This window comes from Diaporthe citri, assembly GCF_014595645.1.
Source record: "Diaporthe citri strain NFHF-8-4 chromosome Unknown scaffold_2, whole genome shotgun sequence".
NCBI classification, from domain to species: Eukaryota; Fungi; Ascomycota; class Sordariomycetes; order Diaporthales; family Diaporthaceae; genus Diaporthe; species Diaporthe citri.
In genome coordinates this window covers 2,072,509-2,096,240 of record NW_025064847.1, presented here as the reverse complement: position 1 = coordinate 2,096,240, position 23,732 = coordinate 2,072,509, and the positions used below count along the sequence as shown (strand labels likewise).

At 51.5% G+C, this 23,732-nt stretch overlaps 7 protein-coding genes across 7 annotated transcripts; 4 read left to right on the top strand and 3 right to left on the bottom strand.

The window, feature by feature from the left end:
• Positions 1–59: 59 nt before the first annotated feature.
• On the top strand, positions 60–1,718 carry INS49_006213 (uncharacterized protein; the record flags this gene model as incomplete). The annotated part of the gene is made up of 7 exons (XM_043166987.1): positions 60–256; positions 313–475; positions 550–636; positions 714–889; positions 973–1,064; positions 1,211–1,395; positions 1,461–1,718. 7 exons carry the CDS (start codon positions 60–62, stop codon positions 1,716–1,718), a joined length of 1,158 nt encoding a protein of 385 aa, XP_043028131.1.
• Positions 1,719–8,342: 6,624 nt separating this feature from the next.
• Positions 8,343–9,398, top strand: INS49_006212 (uncharacterized protein; the record flags this gene model as incomplete). The annotated part of the gene is made up of 1 exon (XM_043166986.1): positions 8,343–9,398. The coding sequence occupies one exon, from the start codon at positions 8,343–8,345 to the stop codon at positions 9,396–9,398; it is 1,056 nt and encodes a 351-aa protein (XP_043028130.1).
• Positions 9,399–9,676: 278 nt separating this feature from the next.
• Positions 9,677–10,840, bottom strand: INS49_006211 (uncharacterized protein; the record flags this gene model as incomplete). The annotated part of the gene is made up of 1 exon (XM_043166985.1): positions 9,677–10,840. One exon carries the CDS (start codon positions 10,838–10,840, stop codon positions 9,677–9,679), a length of 1,164 nt encoding a protein of 387 aa, XP_043028129.1.
• A 737-nt stretch (positions 10,841–11,577) lies between these two features.
• Positions 11,578–13,268, bottom strand: INS49_006210 (uncharacterized protein; the record flags this gene model as incomplete). The annotated part of the gene is made up of 2 exons (XM_043166984.1): positions 11,578–12,777; positions 12,834–13,268. The coding sequence occupies 2 exons, from the start codon at positions 13,266–13,268 to the stop codon at positions 11,578–11,580; spliced, it is 1,635 nt and encodes a 544-aa protein (XP_043028128.1).
• A 2,669-nt stretch (positions 13,269–15,937) lies between these two features.
• Positions 15,938–16,512, top strand: INS49_006209 (uncharacterized protein; the record flags this gene model as incomplete). The annotated part of the gene is made up of 2 exons (XM_043166983.1): positions 15,938–15,971; positions 16,022–16,512. 2 exons carry the CDS (start codon positions 15,938–15,940, stop codon positions 16,510–16,512), a joined length of 525 nt encoding a protein of 174 aa, XP_043028127.1.
• A 799-nt stretch (positions 16,513–17,311) lies between these two features.
• On the bottom strand, positions 17,312–18,385 carry INS49_006208 (uncharacterized protein; the record flags this gene model as incomplete). Its single annotated transcript, XM_043166982.1, has 4 exons — positions 17,312–17,413; positions 17,483–17,505; positions 17,572–17,728; positions 17,828–18,385. 4 exons carry the CDS (start codon positions 18,383–18,385, stop codon positions 17,312–17,314), a joined length of 840 nt encoding a protein of 279 aa, XP_043028126.1.
• Positions 18,386–20,364: 1,979 nt separating this feature from the next.
• On the top strand, positions 20,365–22,443 carry INS49_006207 (uncharacterized protein; the record flags this gene model as incomplete). Its single annotated transcript, XM_043166981.1, has 4 exons — positions 20,365–20,461; positions 20,530–21,797; positions 21,945–22,069; positions 22,245–22,443. The coding sequence occupies 4 exons, from the start codon at positions 20,365–20,367 to the stop codon at positions 22,441–22,443; spliced, it is 1,689 nt and encodes a 562-aa protein (XP_043028125.1).
• Between the last annotated feature and the right edge of the window lie 1,289 nt (positions 22,444–23,732).

The window sequence follows — 23,732 nt, the reverse complement described above, 5'->3', positions numbered from 1 at the left end:
TCAAGACAATCGTTCCTCTGCTCGGTACGCTCAATCTCTCATTACGAAACAAGGTCAGAATGTATGTTCGAGGCTTCTTCCTGAGCGTCACATGGTCCCTGCTGTGGCTGGCTGCTCCTGTCTCGGCTGGGTTGTACCCTGAAGATGCTGTTGACCGTCTCGCCGCGATAGGCCTGGACAATCTTGAACATTATGTCAACAACCAATCATCCACCAGAAAGTGCACCCTCGAGACAGCTGTGAAGCGTCGTGAATGGTATACCGCATCACGAGATCGCCGTGATCATCCAGCCACTAATTCATCCTGTGCAGGAGCGATCTCAGCGTCCCCGAGCGAGAAGATTACACCAAGGCTGTCCTCTGCCTGCAGTCACTGCCATCCAGACATGACAGTGCTAAAGTCCCAGGAGCTAAGAGCAGGTTTGATGACTTTGTCGCAGTGCACATCGCATTGACCCCTTCGGTCCACGGAACTGTGCGTTCAAGTCCTTTCCTTTGTCCCAAATTCTTACAAGTGCAGCTGGTGTGTTTATGTGCTAAGACTTTTAGGCGAACTTCCTGGGGTGGCACCGGGTCTATATGTGGTTGTACGAGAATGCTTTACGAGACGAGTGTGGGTACAAGGGCTACCAACCTGTGAGTAATCATGACCACAACAAACCGTGGCTTGATCCCTGGCATGGCCCATCTTCCGACTTATGACTCCTTGCCAGTACAACAACTGGGCCCGGTACGCGGCCGACCCCGCTCACTCTCCCATATTCAATGGCAACGCATCGAGCATGTCTGGAAACGGGCTCAAATTTACATACGATGGTGTCTTTGCTGGCGCCGGCCGCATACCCCCAGATGAGGGTGGTGGCTGTGTGACTGAAGGGCCGTTTCGGAAGTGAGTACCGCAGCCACATCTCTATGATCTGGAATCATTATGATCCCTAGCTTAAACATTTGACTTACTTGCAATGTCAACAGTATGTCCGTGAATCTAGGACCTATTGCTCCTGGCTCACCTTCACTTAAAGTACCAGCCAATCCCCAACGTGACGGCCTCGGTCACAACCCCAGTGAGTTTCCTTCCCGCAGTCCACTGAAGCTAAATTATTCATTTTCTTTTTAAAAAAAAAGAGACTCAACATGCGTCTCATTCTACAAACCGTCTCTCCTTGTGCTAGCAAATACCATGGGCAGCCCAACTAACAGACTGTCCCAGGATGTCTCCGACGCGATATCAACAGATATAGTGCCGCACACACCTCGGCCAACTATACTGAAGCACTCATAACAAACAGCAGCGACGTAGGAACGTTTCAAGACAGAATGCAGGGCGCCGGCCTGAGGGATACATTGGGTATACACATAGGAGGTCACTACACTATTGGCGGAGACCCTGGAGGTGTACGTCTTCCCATCTATTCAGCCCGTGCATTCAAAACATCAACAAGCTGATGGTAGAGCAACAGGACTTCTTTGTGTCTCCTGGAGACCCAGCCTTCTACTTGCATCACAGCATGATCGATCGCGTCTGGTGGATCTGGCAGAACCAGAAACTACCATCGAGGCTGAGCGAAATCACGGGCGGCACTACAATGGGCGGCTTCCCACCTAGCAAGAACGGGACTCTGGAGGACGACATAGAGTACGGTGTGCTGGGTGACAAGCTTAAGCTTAAGGATGCACTCGATACCATGGCAGGACCTTTTTGTTATATCTATGTCTAGCGCTGCCCGCATTTAACAAGGTACCTATCAGTAACTCGGTTGAAGAAGGGGCGCGCTGGGGTGTTTTCCTCTCCTTTGTATATCTGATTCGTGAGCACAACGGAAGATTCAATTAATGGCGAGAAGTTGTGCGGAAATACTCGCTTAGGAATACATCGCGTATCAATTGTCGCCTTTTAGTACCCTAGATCCATACTGCGGAGCGATGCAAGACCTGAGTGTCTCAAGCCTAGAACTTTCATTGTGAAAACCTGATCAGCTCTTCTGTTTTACCCTTGCTGCATGTGGTATCTATGCTCATCACGCCGGAAGAGCCGGAACGAAGCACCGGGCCAGCAGAATTGGATCTTTTCCGACTGTTTGAGCTTTTTGCCTGACTATCTCGAGATATTCGCCCCCTCGACATTATTTCCGCGGGCGGCACTGTAGATAAGCGGTCATAGTGCTGATTCAGGTCGTCGAGCATTTCTGTCGACTGCTTCCGCGCGAAGCCCTGCGCGTTCCGTAGAACTCGGTAGCCTTGTTTGAAGCCTTGATAGTTATCCAAAGTCCCTGAAGCCACTAGGAACTGCTGGTAGACACTTTCTTTGTTTTTCTCATTTCCATCTTCGTAATGAACGTATGTGTGCCATGTAATGCCATCCGTAGCAACCGTCGCTACAGCAGCATGTCGAGGTGAGTCCGCCTTTCCTATGGATTTCATCTCAATGCTGCGGCCATGGACCACTACGAAGCCAAGTTAGAATATGGGGAAAATACCTCAAAGATGTGTCTTACGAAGAGCTAATACGGATTGTTTAGTTACTTACTAGCTGCCCCATCATATCCTGCCTGGACTCTGGCCAAATCCATGCTTGCGTTTCGTCCTTTGTATTCAGCAGCAAAGTGCGGTAAGGCAACGAACTCCCGAGCTTTGCTATCCCGTGTTACAGCACCTCCTAAATCATTAATACTTGGAGGAAACTTGGATCGTTTGTATCCTTCGATGTAGTCTGGCTTCGGGTTGGACAGACCATTGTTGAGGCCTTGATTCCTTGGGTAATCAAGCCACAGGCTGTCAAGCTTTGGTCTGTAGCCTTGGGCTATCATCTCAGCGTCCATGAATGTGTCTTTTAGCAGACACCTTTCCACAGCCCCGTTCATTGGATGCCTCCGCGGCGAACTGAGCAAATCTGCGAAACTTTCCTATAGAGGGCGCCGGCGAATCGACCCTCAGTCAATAAAATTCGTCTGTCAGATCGTCAAAATTCGACGGCGCGACCCAGTTCGACTGTTCCTGATGCAGAAGGCCATTCCGGCGGAGCCTATCTTCGAACCCAACAGCTGTTATGCACAGCGTCTCGGTGCTGTGCGTAGTGCTCGAGGTCTGGCCGGATCCCCTGGTCTTGGAACTGCTTTGACTTGCAGCTTGCTTTGAAATTTTTGAAAATTTTGAGCCATTAATCCTTTCTAGGTGATTCAGGTTCTCTCTGGTCAGGGGGGCTAAAGGGGGGCTACTGGAGTGTGAGTCGGGCTTCTCCTGTGTTATTTCGACAATACTGGCATATTTTAGCTGGTTTGGTCGCTGTGTAGCTCATGGTATGGCTTACTCAAATCTCTTTGTCTCGTTGATAAACTGTGGTTGGCCTGCTGCGATAGTATTGAAACTGCGTTGCCGCGTTGGATGTTCTGTTCCGTGTGCACCCGGCACAATTTCCACCCCGGGCCCCGTTGATTGTTTTGTTTGCTTGTGGTCTCCATTGTGGACTTCCGACAGCAGTGAAGAAGACATGACTTATAATCTCTATATTCTGTGATTGTATGCGCTCAGAAGGCTACCTGGGCATGTAAAACGGTGCATTCGATGTTGAGAGGCACGTCCAAGCAACTGAAGCAGTGCGGCCCCTCAGGACGACACAAGCGCTGTAAGCCAAAAGTCCACGGACAACCACGAACCATAGCTTCAAACAATGGTGTATAATTGCCATAAGGAAGGCCAATTTAATATTTGACTGAACGGAAATTTGCTTTTGTTGAGAGTGATGGCCAGAAATTGTGCCGGCACGTCTTAGGTTGCAGTGCGGTCGACTGGAGTGAAGCTGCCGCAGGTGGCCTTGTTGATTGGGACGGGGGCCTGGCCAGACACCCAAGCCTGAAATTAGTGTTAATCGAGTGCACTACGAAGTAGTAGTCTTCTAAAATGGAAGGGATGGGCGCTTTTCTGGCTAACAGAGGCTGTGCTTGTCGAGGTAGCATCGGGCGGGGGCGCAGCGTCGATGTTGGCTCATGCTAGCTTGGAAGCTTCGTGCATGTTGGCGTAGGCAGCGGAAAGAAGAAACCAAAGGTCTAGCAACCCGGACCCTGCATTCGTCCCCAGCCGTCAATCGCTAACATTAATGTCACCAGAAGCACTCGAGCATGGCACTCTACCTGCTGTCCATAAATTGTCCATGATACTAAATTGGATCTCTGCGATGTCATCCACTTCTAATAAACCCCTCCTGGTGCCAACCAACTGAAGCCAGATGTGACTTTCTGCCTGATTCAAGTCGACCTTTTTCGGTTGGCACTGATCGAGAACTGGAAATGTCAGGCAGAGGAGGACGGATTGTAGTAGCTGTTCATTGCGGTATCATATCTGAACTTTTGAGCAACATGATTCATAGAGTACCTGTTCCAACTGCAGACAGGACAGATTTCGTCTCGCTTGCCTTCTCCTGGTGGACAAAAAGGAAACAAGTCGAATAAAATTATGTCTACAGCAGCCTCGGCTGAGAAGGAAAGGCGGAAGGAAAATCAATAAATTTATAAGGGCAACTTTAAATTCTAAATGTCCATATGACCGCTTCTCCATATCTGCATTGAAAGTGATTAAAGTGAAACTGAGAAATCCAAATATAGTAAATGAGAGAGCCAGGGATAAGAAAGAAATGGAGGGGGGCTTGCTCGAACATGCACAGATGTTCTCCATCATAAAGCAGCATGTCCCCTCACACCATGGGTATCGGATGCAAGACGAGGGAAAAAGAAAAGTAAACTATGGTGAGAAAAGGATGGGGAACGCGGGAGGGCCAAGGAGAAGACAGCAAGAGAACAACGGCGCGGTCTAGAGAACATGAGTGGAAACGGAGTGAAATAGTTAAGGCACATACGGTCTTCAATACTGGAAAGCCTCTAGCCCTGCACTTCAGCACGATATCTCCCGTCCACAACCTCATGACCTGGTAATTCTTGTGCTGAATCAGTCGCCAGCAGCTCAAAAGGTTGCTGAGTCTCTTGCTGGGACTTAAGCGGTTGTGAGTGTTGTTGGCCTGGTGTAAGCTCTTGGTTTTGACCGTTCACGTCATTGCGCCGTGTCCTCTTTCTTCTTATGAACCAAAAGATCCCAAAAGCTATAGCAGAAAGCCCAACAATGGTGCCTATAACGATACCAGCGATGGCACCACTGGAGATACTCCCTCCCTGGTCGACATTTGTTGGGGTTGGTGTTGAGCTGCTGCTAGTTGGCGTTGGAGTAGCACTGGACAGGTCTTCAACACGCCAGTTGATTTGTATTCTGTGGCTTCATGGTGAGACATTCATTCGTAATGACAAAAGTTGGACATCCGTTTAGACAATAACGGGGTTACATCGAGAGTATTTTGTGGAGTCACGTACAAGGGAGCCAAGGCTTCTAAAGATTCGACAGTAGAGGTAGATGCCACCGATCCCGAAGTGATGGTTGTCGTATATGGTAACACTGCCGAGAATGACTGAGAGGCAACTCCGTCCGTGGTTATCGTACAGGGAGCTACGTCTATTGTTGTTGAGGTCGCCACCAGAAGACATGTCTGCGCAGGCCCGTATGTATTGCTCTCTCCGGCATTCGGATGCGAGTAGTGGCAGGTGTATCCGCCGCTGTGACAGAAAAATTGTCAGAAGGCTCATTATTTTTCCACTCATTTCACATCTCATGAAAACATTACCTCGGACAACATCCGGCAGCTGTTTCGCCTGTGGTCAATGGGAATTGTAATAGCCAGCCGGATACGGGCTGTCCGTATGTAGCAATACAAGCAGTTGTAAATCCAGAGGGACATAGTGTCCCGGGCGAATAGAAGCCCCAGCCGCTTAGAAAACCCGCACCCGTGGGATTGGGCGCATTGGCGGTTCTTGGAGGCCAACAGTCAGTCGCGTCGTAAAAGCCACCCGAAGCAGTACAGGTCACTCCTTGGTATCCGGTATTCCATGGTGGCGTCGTCGAATAAACCTCTACCGACAAGCAGCTGGCTGGCGGAGTCCATAATTCCGTGAGATAGCCAAGAACAGGGCGTGTTGACTGAGACATGCTGTGTTCTGAAAAAGTAGAGCCTCATAACATAACCCCTGAGACACGAGGAACGTAGAGGACTGGATCTTGGCTGAAAAGAACTGCTTCCGGGAGCGGGGCTTTTTGATCAGCAGTGGCAAGTCGCAGAAGGATTGCCGGCTGGGGTGACATGGCTTACACACCACAGATGAGCCAGCCAATGCCATTTGGAGAAGTGGTACTACAACCCACACCAGCATGCAAATGAGAACACACAGCCTGGGTCGGTCCAGAATTTGGGGGTCCAACGCGAGAAGCCCCTGAGATATCATTCAGATGCTGAGCTGACATTCTCAAGGCTGCCTGGTCACAGTGGTCTACAGATGCCGACCTGGACCCTGCACAAGTAGCCGCCTTGTCAGGCAGCCAACCATCCACCACCAACATCGACATCACCAGAGGCATTCGATTATGATCCACTCTTCCGGCCATTCATACATTGTCTGTTGATTCTTCATCGAATTGCTAGGAAAGGTTTAGATCTTGGCTTGCTTGCCTTCTCCTAGTGGAGGAAAGGAAACACATGGGGACTGGTCACAGGCAGCCTTGGCTTAGCAGGACAAGAGATGCAAGATAAAAGAAAAATTTGAATTAAACCGTTGAGAAATTTGAATTTCAGCTACCCTGAATTCCATAAAAGGGTTCGGAAAGGTATGGGTGGGAGCGAGAAAGGCGCTTCTGAGCACTCAGTTGACGAGTGATTCAGACATCAATCTTTCAGCCAGCGGTTAAATCAATCCTTTTCCGGGTATAAGGAACGATACGCCCCTCCACTGTTCAGTTGTGCATATTTTCTAGAGCCATAGTACCTGGACGGTGCATGGGTCCACCGTCTGCGAAGCTTTGATCCTGAGGTCTTCTTCGGAGTTGTGGATAGTATGGGTCGGGTGGCCTCTTTTGGATGAAGTAGACAAAGGTGTCTCATGATGCTACAAATCCAAGTGTGTTATATGGGTCCAGGCAAGCGAAAGTCATCCAAGTACGACTTTCGTGTCATACCATTCTTCCTTTCAGCCTGGCTTGTCACTTGGCACACAGTCATCAGCTGGACATAGTCTTTTCTACCTTGACTTTGTGAGGCCTGACGCCTGAAGTGGAGTGATTCATTTGGCTCACTTATTCACGGTCCAGCCGTTAAATTTTCAAAATAAATAGCCCCTCCCAAACTCCCATGAACCCTTTGCTTCTCTCCTACTCTACTGAGCCTCCTTTCAGAGACAAGCAACAGCCATCGTTGTTTATCGGACCGAAAAACTCAACATACTGATCAGAAAGATTCCACACATTAACAGGGGTGACTGTGTAATAGACGGCTTCTCTTCAACCACGAGAAATCCCATGTTGCATCCTGCGATGGATGTCGGTGATCGAGAGCTGCGGATGGCAGCATGGAACGTTATCATTGTCGATCACTTTCGGGTACCTTTTGCAGGGTTCTACCAAAACCCAAAGAAGCCCAGTATCCTCTTTCGAGATGCATTGGAACATCTGCTACGATCCACGACTCTGACCATGGACAATTGTATTGGCTCACCACACAAATCATCGGCCGGTCTCTCGTGGGGTTTGTGGCCGCTCGGTACTACGTGTTCTGAAGGAGTCACAGTAGAATCCTTAGATCAGTTTCACAGTAACATGATGAAGCCGATTTCTCCGGGTCGCTACTACCTTGTACGCCACTGCAACATCTGTTGCAACATCAAGGAACTTCTTAACAACCCGATGGAGACATTGTCCTGTGGCCATATCAAGAGTAAGTTATCCCTCCTGTTGATGCTTAAAATACAGTGCAAAAGCCTGTTGCATCACATTGTATCAAGTGTGCCATTCATATGATCGTGCGCTAGCTGACAACTTTGGGGTTCTCAGGATTATGTATCCACAGTCTGTATGGGTCCCAGCCTACTTCCTTTGCCGAATTTCGAGCCGATCCTTTGCTCCGTCCACCACAATTTTCCCCTGGTGTCTCAAAAGCCATGATCAAGCTAAATGCACGGAAATCCGAGTCAGCCCAATCAGTGCACGACAACATCTCCGTTGACACAAGACTAGTTGTTCCCTTATCACGTCCCGCTGACAGTGGTCCAGAACTAGCAATGTTGACCAGCCCTCCTGAGTGGCCCTCTTCTGCTTGTTGCGCAATTTCAGGACACAGAGTCTATTGGAAACACGGGTTCGCACCAGGGCTGGGCTGGTACCACATTCTTGGCCGAAGTACCAATACGACTGTTACACAAGGTCCAGGCTCCATCAATGGCGGAGAGGCATCGAACAACTCAATAAATGCCAAGATCATGATGCTTTCCCATGTACATGATTTTTGGAAGGCAGGCCTCCTCGCCATTCATCCCGAAACACTTCGGATTCGCTGCTTCGTGCCGTCGGATGTGATCAGCGATTATGACGATAGGGCGGCCAGCTTCCCAAAGTCAGAGATTCCAGACAAATCTTCTCTACGCATACATTACGAAGCATGCGTCTGGGTGAATATCACGGCGTGTCTTCCTCGGATTCCTCTTGAATTTCCGTCGGCAACTAACAATGAGAGCATATTTCATGGCACGTTAGAGGAATCTATCAAGAAGGCGCAAACGTTTGGGGCCGTGGACGCAACAATTCAGGAATACTACTGCACCCAAACATGCCTGTTAGGATTGAAGCATGGCGACAAATTGGACGAAAATTGTCCCAACTACCACATTCATCAAACGTTTCGGAGATTCAAGGGCTCATTACATCCACTAGATGGTCGGTCTTTCACTCTGCTCGTTCAGAGACAGCTGGAGGTCGACCAAAGCCTGTTCTGTCATCAGCCAACAGTTTCGGTCAAGGGACATCACGCGGAGTTCTTCAAAATCACCCTGGCAGGCTTCGGGTATACGTTTTGCGCCAAAGGGGTGGCTGTCAGCGACCAGCACAGGCTCGTGAATGAGTATATCATGTATCAGCACATGAAGGATCTCCAAGGTGTATGCGTGCCGGTGTGCCTGGGACTGTTCGCCTTGCAGCGACCCTTTGGGAGTCACAACATCAGTGGTCTGGAGATCACACATTTGCTTTTAATGTCTAACGCGGGAGCATCTGTTGAGGAGAACGGCCCTGGGGCTGAGACACACAACATGCCATCGGAGGACATCCTGGAGTTAGAATCTGGGCGTACAATGAATGAAATCAGGAGCACAGGGGTCGACCGTTATGACCGACGTACGAAGCATCTGTACTGGAACGCAGAGCGTAAGCGTGTCTTCTACATCGACTTCGAGAAGAACAATCTCATAGCCGAATCCGACGGTGATGCTGCCAGTGGCTCCATTTCAACAGGGAGTAAGTCACCTGCAGGGGCAGACGGATAACTCGCAGTAGACGTAGACAGGATTTGAGTGGAGCAGCAAAAGCAGTCGCACTCTCGGCAAAAAGTAATAAGATAGAATCAATCGAATTGTGTCTTTAACTTCGTAACGTGACGTATCCCTCATTCCTAACTGACAGAAGCATCTCAAAGCAGATCCTCGTTTCTTGCACATCCGAGTGGTTCCGTCATCTATGAAAGCAAAGTTCTACCTAATGTTTCTGCTTGAGAATCCACTCGTCCACCACTTGCTTGAAGTCCGGCTTATACAGCCACTCCAAATCAAAATCTTCTTTCTGAATCCCACTGCCCTCCCCGGGAGACAGCGTCGTCGGCAGGCATCCGCCTCAGATCAATTTGCTTGTTCAGCTCGAACACCTTGTCCACCCGTCCTTGTCGGTACGACTGCCAGAAGCTCAGCGCATCCTGCAGGTTGGGGATTTCACTCGATCGACCCAGGAGCAGTGCGAGAATGTAGACGTCCTCAAAGGCCTGATTTATTCCCTGGCCAGCCGAAGGCGGAATAGCGTGAGCAGCATCGCCCAGAATGATCACGCGGCGCTTCTCGGAGGCCCAACGATCGAGTTTGGGCACGACGAAGAACGGCCAAACATTAATATTTTCGGGGTCGATATGAGAGACGGCGTTCCGGACGACATCGGAGAAGTGCTCCTGGTCCTGCTGGAGGAAGCGCACGGCGTCGTCCTTGTCGGCCAAAGTCTTCTCCCAGGCTGCGCGGTCCTGCTCTGCCACCCGCCGCTGCTTTCCGATGAGAACCTCAGATCCGTCTAGTTGTTGGGGCGCGATTACGAAGGCTCCTTGGGGAGAGGAGATGGTGACTGGTAGGTGGTATCCTTCCGGTAGCTTCAGCTGGGCCGTCGGCACGGCCGCGGTAGTTGCTGCCATCCCGATGAATTTGGGCTCGAGATCTGGGTAAAGATATTTTCGGACTCTTGAGTGTATTCCGTCTGCACCCACGAGTATATCGGCCGTGCCAGTGGAACCATCTGCGAAGGCGAAAGAGACTGAATTCGAATCTTCCTCCGTAATGTGGGTGAACTTGGCGCCAAATTGTATGGGTATGTTCTTGCGTTTGAGCTCGGCCAAGAGTGTATCGATGAGGACATGTCTGTAAATGCGCAGGGCCTCATAGCTGTAGTCAGCCTTGTTACCAAATTCGTAAGTCTCGATGAGATTGCCGGAAACATCTCTGTAGTGAAGCTGGCTAAAGTTGAATCCTTGTGTCCTGAGATCGTCGTATAGGTGAAAGGCATCGAGAACTTTCAGGGCGTTAGGGGATAGCATCACTGCTCCTCCGATATTAAGGGGCCCGGGGCGAGACTCATAAACTGTACAGGTAATGCCCTGGTCGTGTAAGCCGAGAGCCAGGGTGAGGCCTGATAGGCCAGCACCGACAATGGCTACGTTCAGTTTCTCTCCCGGCATGACGAGGCAAGATGTGTCCGAACGAGTATTGAAAGTGATTATTATTGAGCAGCGAGCTTTGGTATAATGAATTTCTTAGGTACTACATCCAGATCTGAAGCGCGCTTCATGGCTTTTTAAAGTAGCCTTGGCCCCGGCGTTTTGATCCTGAAATGTTGCTTAGAAGTCAAAAGGCCGAATACACCGAAATACTCCGTCCTTAATGCGCTTGAGGCTAAAGGTGAGCCTGATTTGCACTCAAGTCGGCTCCGATCCTGCAGCACTTGTTTCCCGGCCGAATCAATCCTTCGCTCCTTTCAAGCCACTCGTAAGCAGTATATTGGCGCCGTTGAATTTGAAAGCAGTCCAGATTGGTTATTTGTCAGATTATTAACATCGATGGGGATGGAATTGCATACAAGGTGACATCGGCCAAAGGCAAAGACACGATCTCAAGGCAGCCAAATACGGTCTCTAGTGCTCGGACTCATCCCACGTCGCTGCTCAATCTCTCGTTGATGGTTGTGACCTGCGGCGAAAAGCCACCGATCTCCGAGTTTTGAAATCCTGGCTCAGTTTGCAAGTTTCGACATTATGTTGTGATCACGACAATGCAAGTCACATATTCGGGTTGTTTGAATCTCAGAGATGAGGAAAATTAACCAGCAATGACTTTACATCACTGCCATGATTCACTAGACATCATGTATCTAAGCTGTGAACTGTAACAAGCATATGAGAATCATCGGCCGTCACCATTACACTTCCCATTTTGCAGAAAACCACTCTAGGTCAGCCACAAGCCATGGGTGTGAATCCTGTTGCCTCCGACCATTTCTGACTTTCCTTCGTGTTGCTAAACACGCCATTTCTGTTGAGCTCAAGAGGCTTTCGGGGCCTGAAACATACACCCAGGCTTTATGGCGCATGTCTGGAATAGTTGTACTTCTGGAGCCAGTCGACAGCATGTCCCGCAGGTATCCTTCAGTGTCCATGCGACCGGATTCCGAGCTGACATGGACCCGAATGGCCATGTTTGGAACAGAGGTGACCGTGTCCCCTAGTTGCTTCCATTCACGAAGGTTAGTCATGTTGTTGTACCGCACAGTCCATACCAGCTGGAACTCGGCTTGCTGGTCCTGGGAACGATGTTTCAACCACCACATAGCGAGGCTGTACGCTCCCGTGAGTCCCGTGCCTCCAACGATGCAAATGACTCGTGAGGCAACTGCAAAGCCAACATCGCTTGGGTAGTAAGGGCCCTCAACCCTCATTTCAACTTCCCGTCGGCTCCCAACCTCAGCAACGACTGCACCAAGTTTCCAGGTCCACTCCTTCTCCAGCTTCTTTGTCACCTTTCCCTGCGCCCGTTGCAGCAGGAAAACTGGCCCCTCTGCCACGGAGCCAACCTTGGCGACTGTGAACGCGTGGTTCTGTGTTTTGCTGATTTCTGGGAGGACCAAATTATAAGACTGCACCGGATGCGTGATTGCAGCCTCCTTTTCCGCAGCACCTGGTTCATCAATGGATTTTGCCGACGCTGGGAGAGAGATTCTGTACCATCCTTCCCCGGCGTTTTCGATTGTGCCAACAACCTTTTTGCCCAAGCCGCCGCTTGTGCCTCGGAAAAACCTCCAACACCAATCCGCTATCCAAAGTATAAGTCCGGGAAGGAGGAAGTAGAAGTCGGTGCTGGCATGCACGCTTAACGCAACGAAGGCCCAGAAGCTGCATATCACATGCACATAGTAGAAAGTGTTGTAGCTTTTGCGTCGCAGGGCTGGGAGCGAGGTGATGATGATCGTGACCATTAGCAGGAACCCGATCATGCCAGCCGGCAGTGTGGCATAATACCATCCACTACCCTGTTCTGCTTCCTCAATTGTTTGGGTCGGGTTGTCGATGTTGAAAGCCATTTTCCGTTCTGGAAGGGCTGGGCGATATGCACCAACGAAAAACTGAAGAGAAAACCATCAGTGTCGGAAATCTGGGTGAGCTTGACCCCATCACCTACATAATATGCGGCTCCATGTGCAAGAGCCGCAGCAAAGAGAAGATAGGCGATCAGTTTGTGCGCGTACAGAAGCGTGCTCTGGTGCAGCTCAAATGCTTGCCCAAGAAGACTGTTCCTGGACACCGGTATGATCACCAGCCCGAGCAACAAATCTGCATGGTGCCCAATGATGCCTGTCACGGCGAGGCGTATCTTTGCAGTCGTCCAGTCCAGTGGCACTGTCCTTATCGCCCAGTATTCAAGGAGCGGCTGAGCCCAAAACCCTGTGGTCGCAAGAATTAAGCCGACAAGCCAGACCGAGAGAGTGGCGCCGCCAAGACTGATTCGCTTCCGGAGGACAGGAAGTTCATGCTGGATGAGGTAGAATTGGCTTGCCCGTCTGGCCTTGTTGGAGGTGGCGCGCAAGAACAGCAGGCAGCCGGTGCTGGCCAGCATGGAGTAGAATGTGATTACATGAATGCGTGTCTCATATGGCAGATAGGACTCGGAGCAGAGGGAGGCGTAGCACGGAGCATAGGTAAGTCCAAGGGTGAGGCCGGTACAGACGATTAGAGTAACTAAAAGGGCTAAGGTTTGATAGGGGCTCTTCATGGTTAACAAAACCACCTACAGGCACGAGTAGATTCGACCTAGGAGCAATGCAAGAAAGTATTTATGCCTGTCACGAATGATTTCTCCATGGGTGTCGAAACACTTCACGAGACCTTATCCACCTCTTTCTATATATTGACTGACTGTTTCTCGAATGTTTTGTCTCGGGCGCTGCATTACGTCAATGACTTCCCTTTCTCCTTGTGGTGGCTTCAGGTGCCCAGCCTCTAGGCCCTGGAGCTTCGCGCCAAACGCTCGAGATCGCCCGCTAAGGCGCGGCTCCAGACAGCCGGGTCGCACCCCTTTACGGCGGGAGGGTCATCGGCGATTTCTACGAAGCGAATCAGGTATCAAGGACCCGGACTGAAAAATTGTTGGCCGAGCTGTGGTGAGCAGTTGAAAGCACAAGCTCTGTATTAGGAGTAAGAAGCCACAGATGTCTGAATTACCTCGAGTAAGCTAATAAAGTAAGACGGAAAGACGTTGCCAAATCCACTACCTTTGGCTTTGATTACATTGACCTCGGGGCTACCTAGATGTCTACTTCAGGCATAAAAACACTCGACTTTCTGGCCTACTGCATAGCTATCTACTCAGATACTTCATCTTATACCATTAGCAACAGGATATTGGCTAGTTTCTCATCATCAGTGACTTTCAATGTTTGTTTTTGAGTCTTGGTTGCTACTGAGAACTTACCAGCCAATCATTAACCCCTTAATAAGTCCGCTGGGAATCCCATCCAAGCGATTTTCTTCTTGACTGCAGCTGATAGTCTCTAGGGTCGTCCAGAACTCCCTCGCGTAACACAAGTGCCTTTCACAAACGTGTTAGCAAAGCTCAGATCCACGTGCCAGATGTTGCTAGCCGAGACATGTAACGCAAAAGCACTCCCTATTCAGGCAAGGCTCGGCGATGATAACGATTGGAGCGCATCTTTCCTATTCGTTAAATGCGTGTGATTGGCCTAGCGGTATTGATTTTGACCCTCTAGTCCCGCTTTATATACAAATTCGGCCATCAAGTAGTCATGCAGTTGGTAGGGCTCTGGACGGCTGATTTGGACGAATTTGTCTTGGCGTCTGAGATAAATACGATCGGTGACAGAGTAGAATTCGAAATGCGCACGTCTCGAGTCTCTGAATCTTTCGGTGTGTTCTAAGCTGCCCATGAAGAGTCTTGGAGCTTGTGCTCTACAAGCCATCGTGCCGCAGTGACCAACACTATCTTGGCCCGAGATTGTACCCATCAATTAAAATTCGTTCGAGGTAACAGAAACGGTTGCGTGACGCGGTTATTTCATGTTCGCGAGGTGGACAGGGTTCGGTATTTGCGACGGTCGTATCGATGGTATCTACCCGACTTTCTTCTTCTTTGGGTATTGCTCTAGGATGTACCCGTCATGCGAGAAGGGCAAGATTGGTTCGAACATATAATTGTCGGAGGATTTGAGTCGGGCTTCCGGGTCATCTAGATTGGTACAATCGTTAGCCTTTTGCGAATCTCAAGCAGCGAGTCTCGGGCAACGAATCATCTGAAGTGAAGGCCAATTTCGTACACTTGCACCACACCTTGGGCACGATGGCCAGCGTTGGTTTGCTGTGTTCGTTGTGCTGCTTTGTCCTGGGCTGAAATTGGGAGGGTCGACAATAACCGGGGACAGGTTGGGGCGTGAGCTCTCTACACCGCCGGACCCAAACTGCTGATCGAAAGACTGAAGCAGAGCGGCAGCATCCGCGCGTCTTTGGGCCGCTGTCAAGGGTGGAGAATTCCACAGACGTTCTGGCAGCAAAGTGCCAGTGGTTTCTGGATCGGTTCCCCAGCGATCGACCCGATCCTGCCCAAGAGAATCGCTCGAGTCACGAGACTCAGTTTTCGGTGGATAGGAAGTTGATACTGCTTTTGGGGTGATTTTTTGGCTGCCGCCCTCAGCTTGGTCAGACATCCTGCATGTCCAAGGTCGTTCCGTGACGTGGGATTCGAGCGAGCTGCGTCGAGAACAACGTATAGCGCCATTGCTTTTGGGCACCAGGATACTTGGCTCGTCGGAAATACTCGGCGCCGTAGATAGCTCTGATTGGCAGCTGGCACCGGAAAGTGTGGTGACACTGCATATTTCCACGCTATTCTAGCCTCAGGCTGATGCCGCGAAGACATTGACGCTCACTTCAACTATCCTTTTACACAACTTCACAGAAATAATGAGTTCCGGCCGATCACAGACAGATCTGGAGTTAGGGCGCGTTGACTCTGAAGCTGGGGAGAGAACGGCGAAGCCTTGGAAACAACTCGGATACCCAGCGTTCTCGAAATGGATGTCATCATCCGACGACTTTCTCGTATTGAGAAGATTCAGCACTCTCAATGTCCGAGTTCTCCTTTTGCTACAGGATCGAATAGTTCGGCTCGAGCGAGATCTAGACCGGTATGACGAAGCTGCCCGACAGGCTCCGGATGAATTTGCAAATTCTGGCTCGTTCAGATTGGATGCGTGGGAGGACAGAAAAAGCATCATGGACCAGCTAGTTCCACTCCTCGACCAATACAGTATGATTGTAATCAGTGGTCCGCCTTACTATGGATGCTGATGAGTCTAGACAACCATTTAATGACTTTCTCCGAGATTCAACGATGGGACCCGGCGAAGACCCGCCACTGGACTAATCTGGACAACTGGTTGAACCATAACCACAAGAAGGCTATCTCTGAAGAAGAAGCGATGTTCAGCCAAGAAACTGGAGACTTGGTTGCGCTAGCATCTGATCAAAAGTCTCCGCTCGAGAGCCTGGTCGAGCGATTCCCGCTACTCCTGAGCGCCCAGGCCTTGAGGTCCAGGAGGCAATCCTCGCAAGTCCAATCCGAAACGACAGTTTATTATAGCAAGAGGAGGCTTCGAAATACTGTTTTTGGTGTCATAATAGGAACCGGGCTCCTACTGCTACTTGGCCCCATGTGGGCTCTGCAGTTTGTTGGTGACAATGTCAAGCGCTTGGTGATCATAACTGGCTTCATCATCCTTTTCACTGCGGTCCTCGCAAGTGCTACAGTAGCGAAGCCTTTTGAGGTTCTTGCTGCGACTGCTGCGTAAGCATTTTGGGTCTATCTCGTTTAATGAACCAGTTGAAAATTAACAGCATCATGCAAAACAGATACGCGGCTGTCTTGATGGTATTCCTCCAACTTGGTCAAACTTGAGATACCGGTTTGCGTGATCACGACGAAAGATTGAACTGTGGTTTTCGCAAGCACCAAAGCAAATTATCATTAATTTCTGAGCAGTGGTCATCAGCTCCCAGTCAAATAGGATATTTAAAGGTACCTACTAGTTAGAGTACTTCACGGTAAAGTCCTTTTTCGCTATGATACGAAAAGTTTTCAGGGTTGAGCGTCTGTAATCCGATTGATCGATATGTAGACTTTTCGTACAATCGAATACACACGAATTGAAATAGGTAGTAGTAGACAAAAGACTTTTCTTTGCTCAAAGATCGTAATAAGCACTGCAAGTTCTCTCCGTGACATTGCGGCTGCCATGGCACCCAAAATGCCATCCTTGGGATTCTGCACAAGGCCAATGAGCAAGACCATCCGACCCAAAAGTTCATCAGTTCTGCACGTCGATATGGTCTCGACCCTGCAGTTGCCTGGTACGATGTCTCCTTATCACACAAGATGGCCGTCCTCTGGAATTGGAATACTGACCCGTCAACAAGATGTTAAAGATACACCTTGGGAATTATGTTTCCACACAATCCAAGGCGATTCGTGTTCCCAAGCTTCGCTCCAACCACCCTGGCCATCCTCATCAAAATACCAAACATGAAAGCTCAAGTCATCTGAGTCGTTTTCGTAAAATGGACTGTCGAAAATGAAATCGTAAAGACACCTCAGCTCGGTAACGCGAACTCCCGTCGGTTTTTGCTTTTCCGGATTATGTAGCGCATAAACCGCCTGCTCCGACGGGCAACGGAATCTTCGACTTCCTCGAGCTTCATGTTCACACGTGATCAGCCATTTGCGCACTCTGTACGGTAAGGAGATAATTAGCATGAACTGACAGTCATCGATTTTTTGGGATTTTCTACAAAATTTGGCACAAGTTAGCATTATACTTTTAGGACGTGACCTGAATGGCGCGGGCACCTACCCTCGTCCCCGTTCAGCGAGCCTCCGGTACTGATGACTTGGGGTCTATCGTCACGCTCGAAGACGAAGAAAGGGATTTTCTCGTAGCCATGGAAGCTGCCCGTTAAATAGCGCCTCTCTTTGCGGGGCACTGATGCACGCAACTTGGCCCCGAGTCCCTGTGCACGGATGAAAAGGTCACACGGAATCATCGCGCGAGGACTCTTTTTGCGGAAAACAATGATTGGGTATGACTTTGTAGATGCCGATTCACTGACTGCTGGGTCAGGCTGTCGAAGAGATCGAGGAGGCTCGGGGTACGTCCAACGTCTGGAGCTCGAAGCTGAGACCAGTGAGGCAAAGCTCCAAGGCTGTGAAGCTGGGGCCAGTCGCGCGGAGCACAGGTAAAAGACCTGCGAGAGCCTGGGGAACCAATCAAGCAGCAACTCCGTGATGGCGGTAGCGCCAGCGTCGATTTGGATGTCGACTGCGACCCGCGTGATGTAGTCTCGGCCCATGAATATGGCCTTGCAAGGTGTGCGGAGCTCACGGTAGAAGTCCTGGTCGACGTAGAGGACATCCTTCTCGTGCCACCAGAATCCTCCGAGGCCGGTCACAGGGTTATCAGAAATGCGTGAGTAGAACCCCTTCGCCGCGACCGCCCGCGCGCCGTGGCAGAGCTGGGCCATGAAAGCTTGTGGTTGAGCGGCGTAGAACGCAGGGACGTGAAAGCGGCCCTCGTTGACCCATTTCGGTTGGAGGATGCGAGGCTCGAAGCCAAGCTTGCACCGCTCGAGCCAGATCTGATCTAAGATCTCGTTGGGAAGTAGAGGCATGGTTGAGAGCACTGGTTTCTGTGTTGTGTTCTTTTGAGGTGTTTCTGAGAAAGTCTATTTGGTAACGTCGGCAAGAAGTGATGTATTAACGACGGTGTGGCAGTCTTGGGAGAGATGCCTGAGGACAAGATGTAGCTTTTTGGGTTGGGAAGAAGCGCCAAATTGAGGTGGCATGGCCTAGGTACCTGTTTTGAAATCCGACCTGTTTGAGTGCCTATCTAGGTATCTAGGTGCTTCTAGGCACCTGGGCAGGCTTTTTGTTTCCACCGACAGAGGTACTAACAACCATAGCTCTTGTTTCTCAGGGCAGTGTTCCAGAAGCTTGCAGAATTTGACCGCTGGAGATTGAAGTTGCTTTGAGCTGACAGCTAATTGGCTGGACACGGTCACATACATCTCGTCGACCGTAACGACTTCTGTTTATCTTTGACCAAAGTCACAGTCTTGAGTCCCTGTTCACCCAGACCAAGGCCCCTCCCCTTTGGGATTCTCAATATTACATCAGATATGCTGATATGTAGTACACGATGTTCTTCACCTCAGCGGTTTTCCAAAAAAGAAATGCTGCTACAGTTGCAAAGAGAGTTTCGGAAAATCTGTCTTCAGGCCGGATACAATTCTGCGATTAGCCAGACTCCAGGGAGCTTCAACGGGGACATCTGGAAGCCGTCCAGCAACCATCGCACCACTCGGCCAGAGCAAGATTGCTCCGGCTAACTTCTTTTCTGTGACATTTCCGGTATTACATTCCTTAGTGAGATGCCTGAGAGTAACACAACAACAAAGGCGCCAGCGACAGCTTTCTTTGCGATGTGTTGAATTGCAAAAGAAGAGGTATCATAAATCAACTGGGGGCCCGGAGGCCTTGTTCCGCGTTTCGTTGTGGGATAAAGGCAGGTCAGGGTACACTGATGGGGAGGAACAAATCAAATCGCACCGATTCCTGTAGACAAGAGATTTCGCGGGCCTGTCGTCTTCCATGAGGAGGAGGATTGTGAAGATCGGCAACGGATGCCTCTGGTGGGCCTGAAAACCCCACGAGGTGAAGTCGGGCATCGGCTCAAATTCGGCACAGAAGATGACAGCTCCTGACGTGCACATCTGGGCAGCGATCATCATTCGCGAACGATTTCCACCCGTCTTCTTACACTCATCAATCCACGTCCCAACTACGCACGGCACGGAAAACCCGCTACTGCTCAACTCGACAGGAAATCGGGCCAGGTCACACCCATGCGCCTCCCCTCGTCGAAGGACCGGGGGGTGCAGGCGATCGTGTAACCATGGAACAAGCCGCCAACAACCCCCGTGCCTCGGTATCTCGACGGCGCCGCGCGCGCAACACTGCGGGGTCGGGGGCACTTCTGCACCGTCCGTCCCCCCTTCGACCCGAGCCAACACACTTGGGCTTGCCCGCGCACCCGCGGTGCGACAGATCATGACCAGCCAAACAAGATGCCGTGAACCCCACGCGCACCGCTGAAAAGACCTGGTCCGTCTGTCTGCCCAGCTTTGAGCAAGGGTGTTGGCCCCCCGTCATCCACACGTCAAAGCGTTGTTGGTCCGGGGTGGTGGGCCGTTGGTAGCAGCCCCCAGCAATCGAGCAGCGCCGGGTCTATGTAACCTCTCTGCGTGGACATACAACACAGATCGGGGTTGTATCTCCTCCCAAGGATTTCCAGTGATTGGCATCTCCTCTTTTCGATCTGGCGAGAGTCAGTTCGGGCGCTAGCTGCTTGTCCTGATCACTCGTGATCACTCATCCTCCCGGCCTCAAATTTTCCCGGACGATGTTCATGATTCATGCGGCCCCGGCTCCGGTTCTGAAATACGTTGCCATAGGCCTCATGGTTTTCTCCTACATCTTGCTGTTGCTACCAGTAATCGCTCTCTAGATCGGATATTCCGGACTCGATAAGTAAATCTACCGGGCAAACTACAACTTAGAAGGTGGATCTGCGAAACGCCGGCACGTCACGATGGCTACCACAGTTCAGCGTGGCCCGGGTGGCAGCATCATCAAGGCAGCCCAACACATAGACATACCGAGCCTAGACCTTCTCTCGGTGCTCTTCGGTAAACAAAACTTCCCCTGAAACCCCTGGCGCGATCTTGGAAACTGACCTGTGCTCCACCCATACCAGACTCGAAGATCTGCGAAGCCGATGACCAGACCATCATAACCGCCGACGCCGCCGATCCCCAGCACAAGCACCTGACGAGATCCCGCTTGCGGCACCTCACGACACAGCTCGCGCACGCCCTGCGCCACACCTACGGCATCGGGCGGGAGGGCCGCAACAAGGATGTCGTGCTCGTCAACACCCAAGGCCACTACATGCTGCCCACCCTCTTCTACTCGACCGTCGCCGCCGGCGGCATCTACAGCGCCGCGAGCCCCTCTTCCACATCAAGCGACCTGGCATACCTGGTGGGGCTGGTCGAGCCCAAGGTGATAATATGCGACGCACACACGCGGGCGGCGACGGAGGAGACGGTGCGCCAGCTGAAGTTCCCCGCGGAGCGGCTTCTGGTCCTGGGCGACGACCCGGCGCTTGAACTAAGGGTGCAAGGGGGCGGCAGGAGGGTGGAGCTTTCGCCGTCCAGGACGCTGCAGTGGGAGCGCATCACCGACCCGAGGGAGCTGGCGGATTCGGTCATCTGTATACTGTTCTCCAGCGGGACGACTGGCCTGCCCAAGGGCGTCAAGCTGAGCCATTTGAACCTGTTCGCCGAGGCTTATTGCAACATGGAGCCGAACAAGGAATGGGAGGCGCGCGAGCGGCCCGATCTCAAGTATCACACTTTGGCACACCTCCCCGCTGCGCACATCGCAGGCGTCCAGGGCTACCTCGTCAATGTGCTGTACCGCGGTGGCACGATCTACTGGATGCCAAAGTTCGACTTTGCAAAGTTCATCGAGTACACCAAGCGGTACAGGATCACGAATTTCTTCAGCGTCCCGCCCATCTACCTCGCCCTTGCGAAACACCCCGGCATCACGGATCAGTTCGACACGATCGACCACGCGTTCAGTGGGGCAGCGCCTCTGGGCTCACAAATCCAGGCTGAGGCGGAGAAGAAGATGGGCAAGGGACGGGCAAAGCTAACACAAGTCTGGGGGCTGACCGAGACGACTGGTGCGATCACTGCTATGCCGCCTGGTGAGACTGACTTGACTGGGAGCGTCGGCCCGCTCGTCGCAAACCACGAGGCCCGGATTGTGGACGACGAATCGAGAGATGTCGAACCTGGTGAGAGGGGCGAGATATGGGTCAGGGGACCGGTAGTAACAAAAGGCTATTGGAGGAATAGCAAGGCGGACGCTGAAAGCTTCGTGGATGGGTGGTTCTGCTCGGGCGACATTGGTTTGTACAAGGACGGCAGGTTCTACATTGTCGACCGGAAGAAGGTGAGCCTGCCATTTGTCCCTTCCCGTGGCTGCATCCCATGCTCCTCAGGGCATGATTGTGGTCGTGCAAAGAGTGACAGGAACGGGCCAGAGCTGGGCGGCGCCAGATCAAGGTGTTGACAAGAATCGCTAACGAAATCCCGGCAGGAGCTCATCAAGTATAAGGGGATGCAGGTCGCCCCGGCGGAGCTTGAGGCAACGCTCCTGTCTCATCCAAAGATTTCAGATGCAGCTGTGATCGGGGTTGAGAAAGACGGTACAGAGGTGCCAAGGTGAGTAAACCGAAACTACCCGTTGCAATTCGTCTTTCTGGAGGGTTGTTGTGCCGCTATCCAAGGTCGCAAGTTCTTTGTGCACCGAGGAGACCTGGTCATTTGGCTGTGAATGCTGAATATCGACAAATTCGTGTATTGCGGTTGCTAACAAGTCTCGTCTTTCGTTTTGTAGGGCATACGTTGTACCAGGCACCAAGGACCTTACAGGTGAGAAGATCGCAAGCTGGGTAGACGGGAAGGTCGCGAACCACAAGAAGCTGCGGGGCGGCGTCGTGCTGGTGGATGCGATACCCAAGAGCCCGGCGGGTAAGATCTTGCGGAAGGTTTTGCGTGATCAGGCGAAGGCGGAGAAGACGCTAGCTAAGTTGTGAGCACACACATGTTCTCGTGTGTCGGGAGACATAGGGCCCGGTAGCAGGCTGGTAGCTGAAGCATCTTCTTGTGTTCGGTGGTAGTGACTATCACATGTATCGAGCCTGTATCGAGCCTGTATCAAGACAGGGGTTATATCTGATCTATAATCGAGCCGCACAGCCAGCTTGCATTGAATCGATGCGCTCGAAGGTGAACGTAAGTGCCTGGGTATGGCGTGGCGGCGTGGTCGGGCAAGCCCGAGAAAGGTGCTTATTTAGGCGAGGCTGAACGCGTCTGCGCTGGCCGTGCGGCAGTGACGCGTCTCCGAGGTCGAAATTTTGATGTCCCTGGTCGGATGTCTTGGGATTGGGATTCAGCAATGGCTCGGAAATCGGTCCAGGCCGCGGAAGTCGGTGTTCTGCTGGTCCGGTTGACAATGACGATCCTTGTCCCTCTTGAATCAGACCGCCACCTGCGCAGCGAGCAGCTTTATCAGGAACCCATCCCAGATAACCGCACGTCGATGGTCATGCCGCTGACTGGAGCCACATGCTCAGCAGGTGCATGTTTGTGAGGCGGCAGCAAGAGGAACAACAACGACGGTTACACCCACAAACCACCGGCTCGAAGCTAGTTGTAGTTTCTCGGTTGTTTCCTTTGGGTGGTCAGCCCTGAGAGTGGGTCCAGTGCGAGTACGGGGGCAACAGGGGCCACGATGACAATGCCGCCGAGCCGCAGCGCTTGCCGGTGAGGTTTCGTCCCATGCTGCTGAGGCGTTCGCCTCTTGGGTTAGGCGGCTGCCTCTTCCACACCGGCGAGCAACTTCAATGCTGTTCTTAAGCAAGGGTGAGCTCGCGGATGACCTGCACTGCAGTAGACGTAGGCACAATACCTAAGATACAATGATACATCGACGTCGATCTATGCACGGCTGTGGGTGCCCTCATGTGACATGCCTTGCTCGAGTCGACGGGCCGTGGTCGTCGTAATCTGTGGTTCGTTTCATCCCCTTTCTGACGGTCAAGTCATCCGCATTTCTGCTGGTGCAAAAATTAGAACAGCTTGCATTGGATGTTGAAACCCGGTCGATCCAGGGGCTGGGTGGGTCCAGAGCGAGTCTTGAGGCCACCGGCCAGCCAGTGGTGGACGATAGAACCCCCATAGGCCTATGATGGGGAAATGGCCCGCCACACACGGGCTGAGTGCTGGCCAGTTCCTCATCAAACCTGGGATCTGGGCCGGCACTTGAGGAGGGATTTGGCGTGACATGACGACAAAGATGCGCAGCACAAAAGGAAAGGACTAC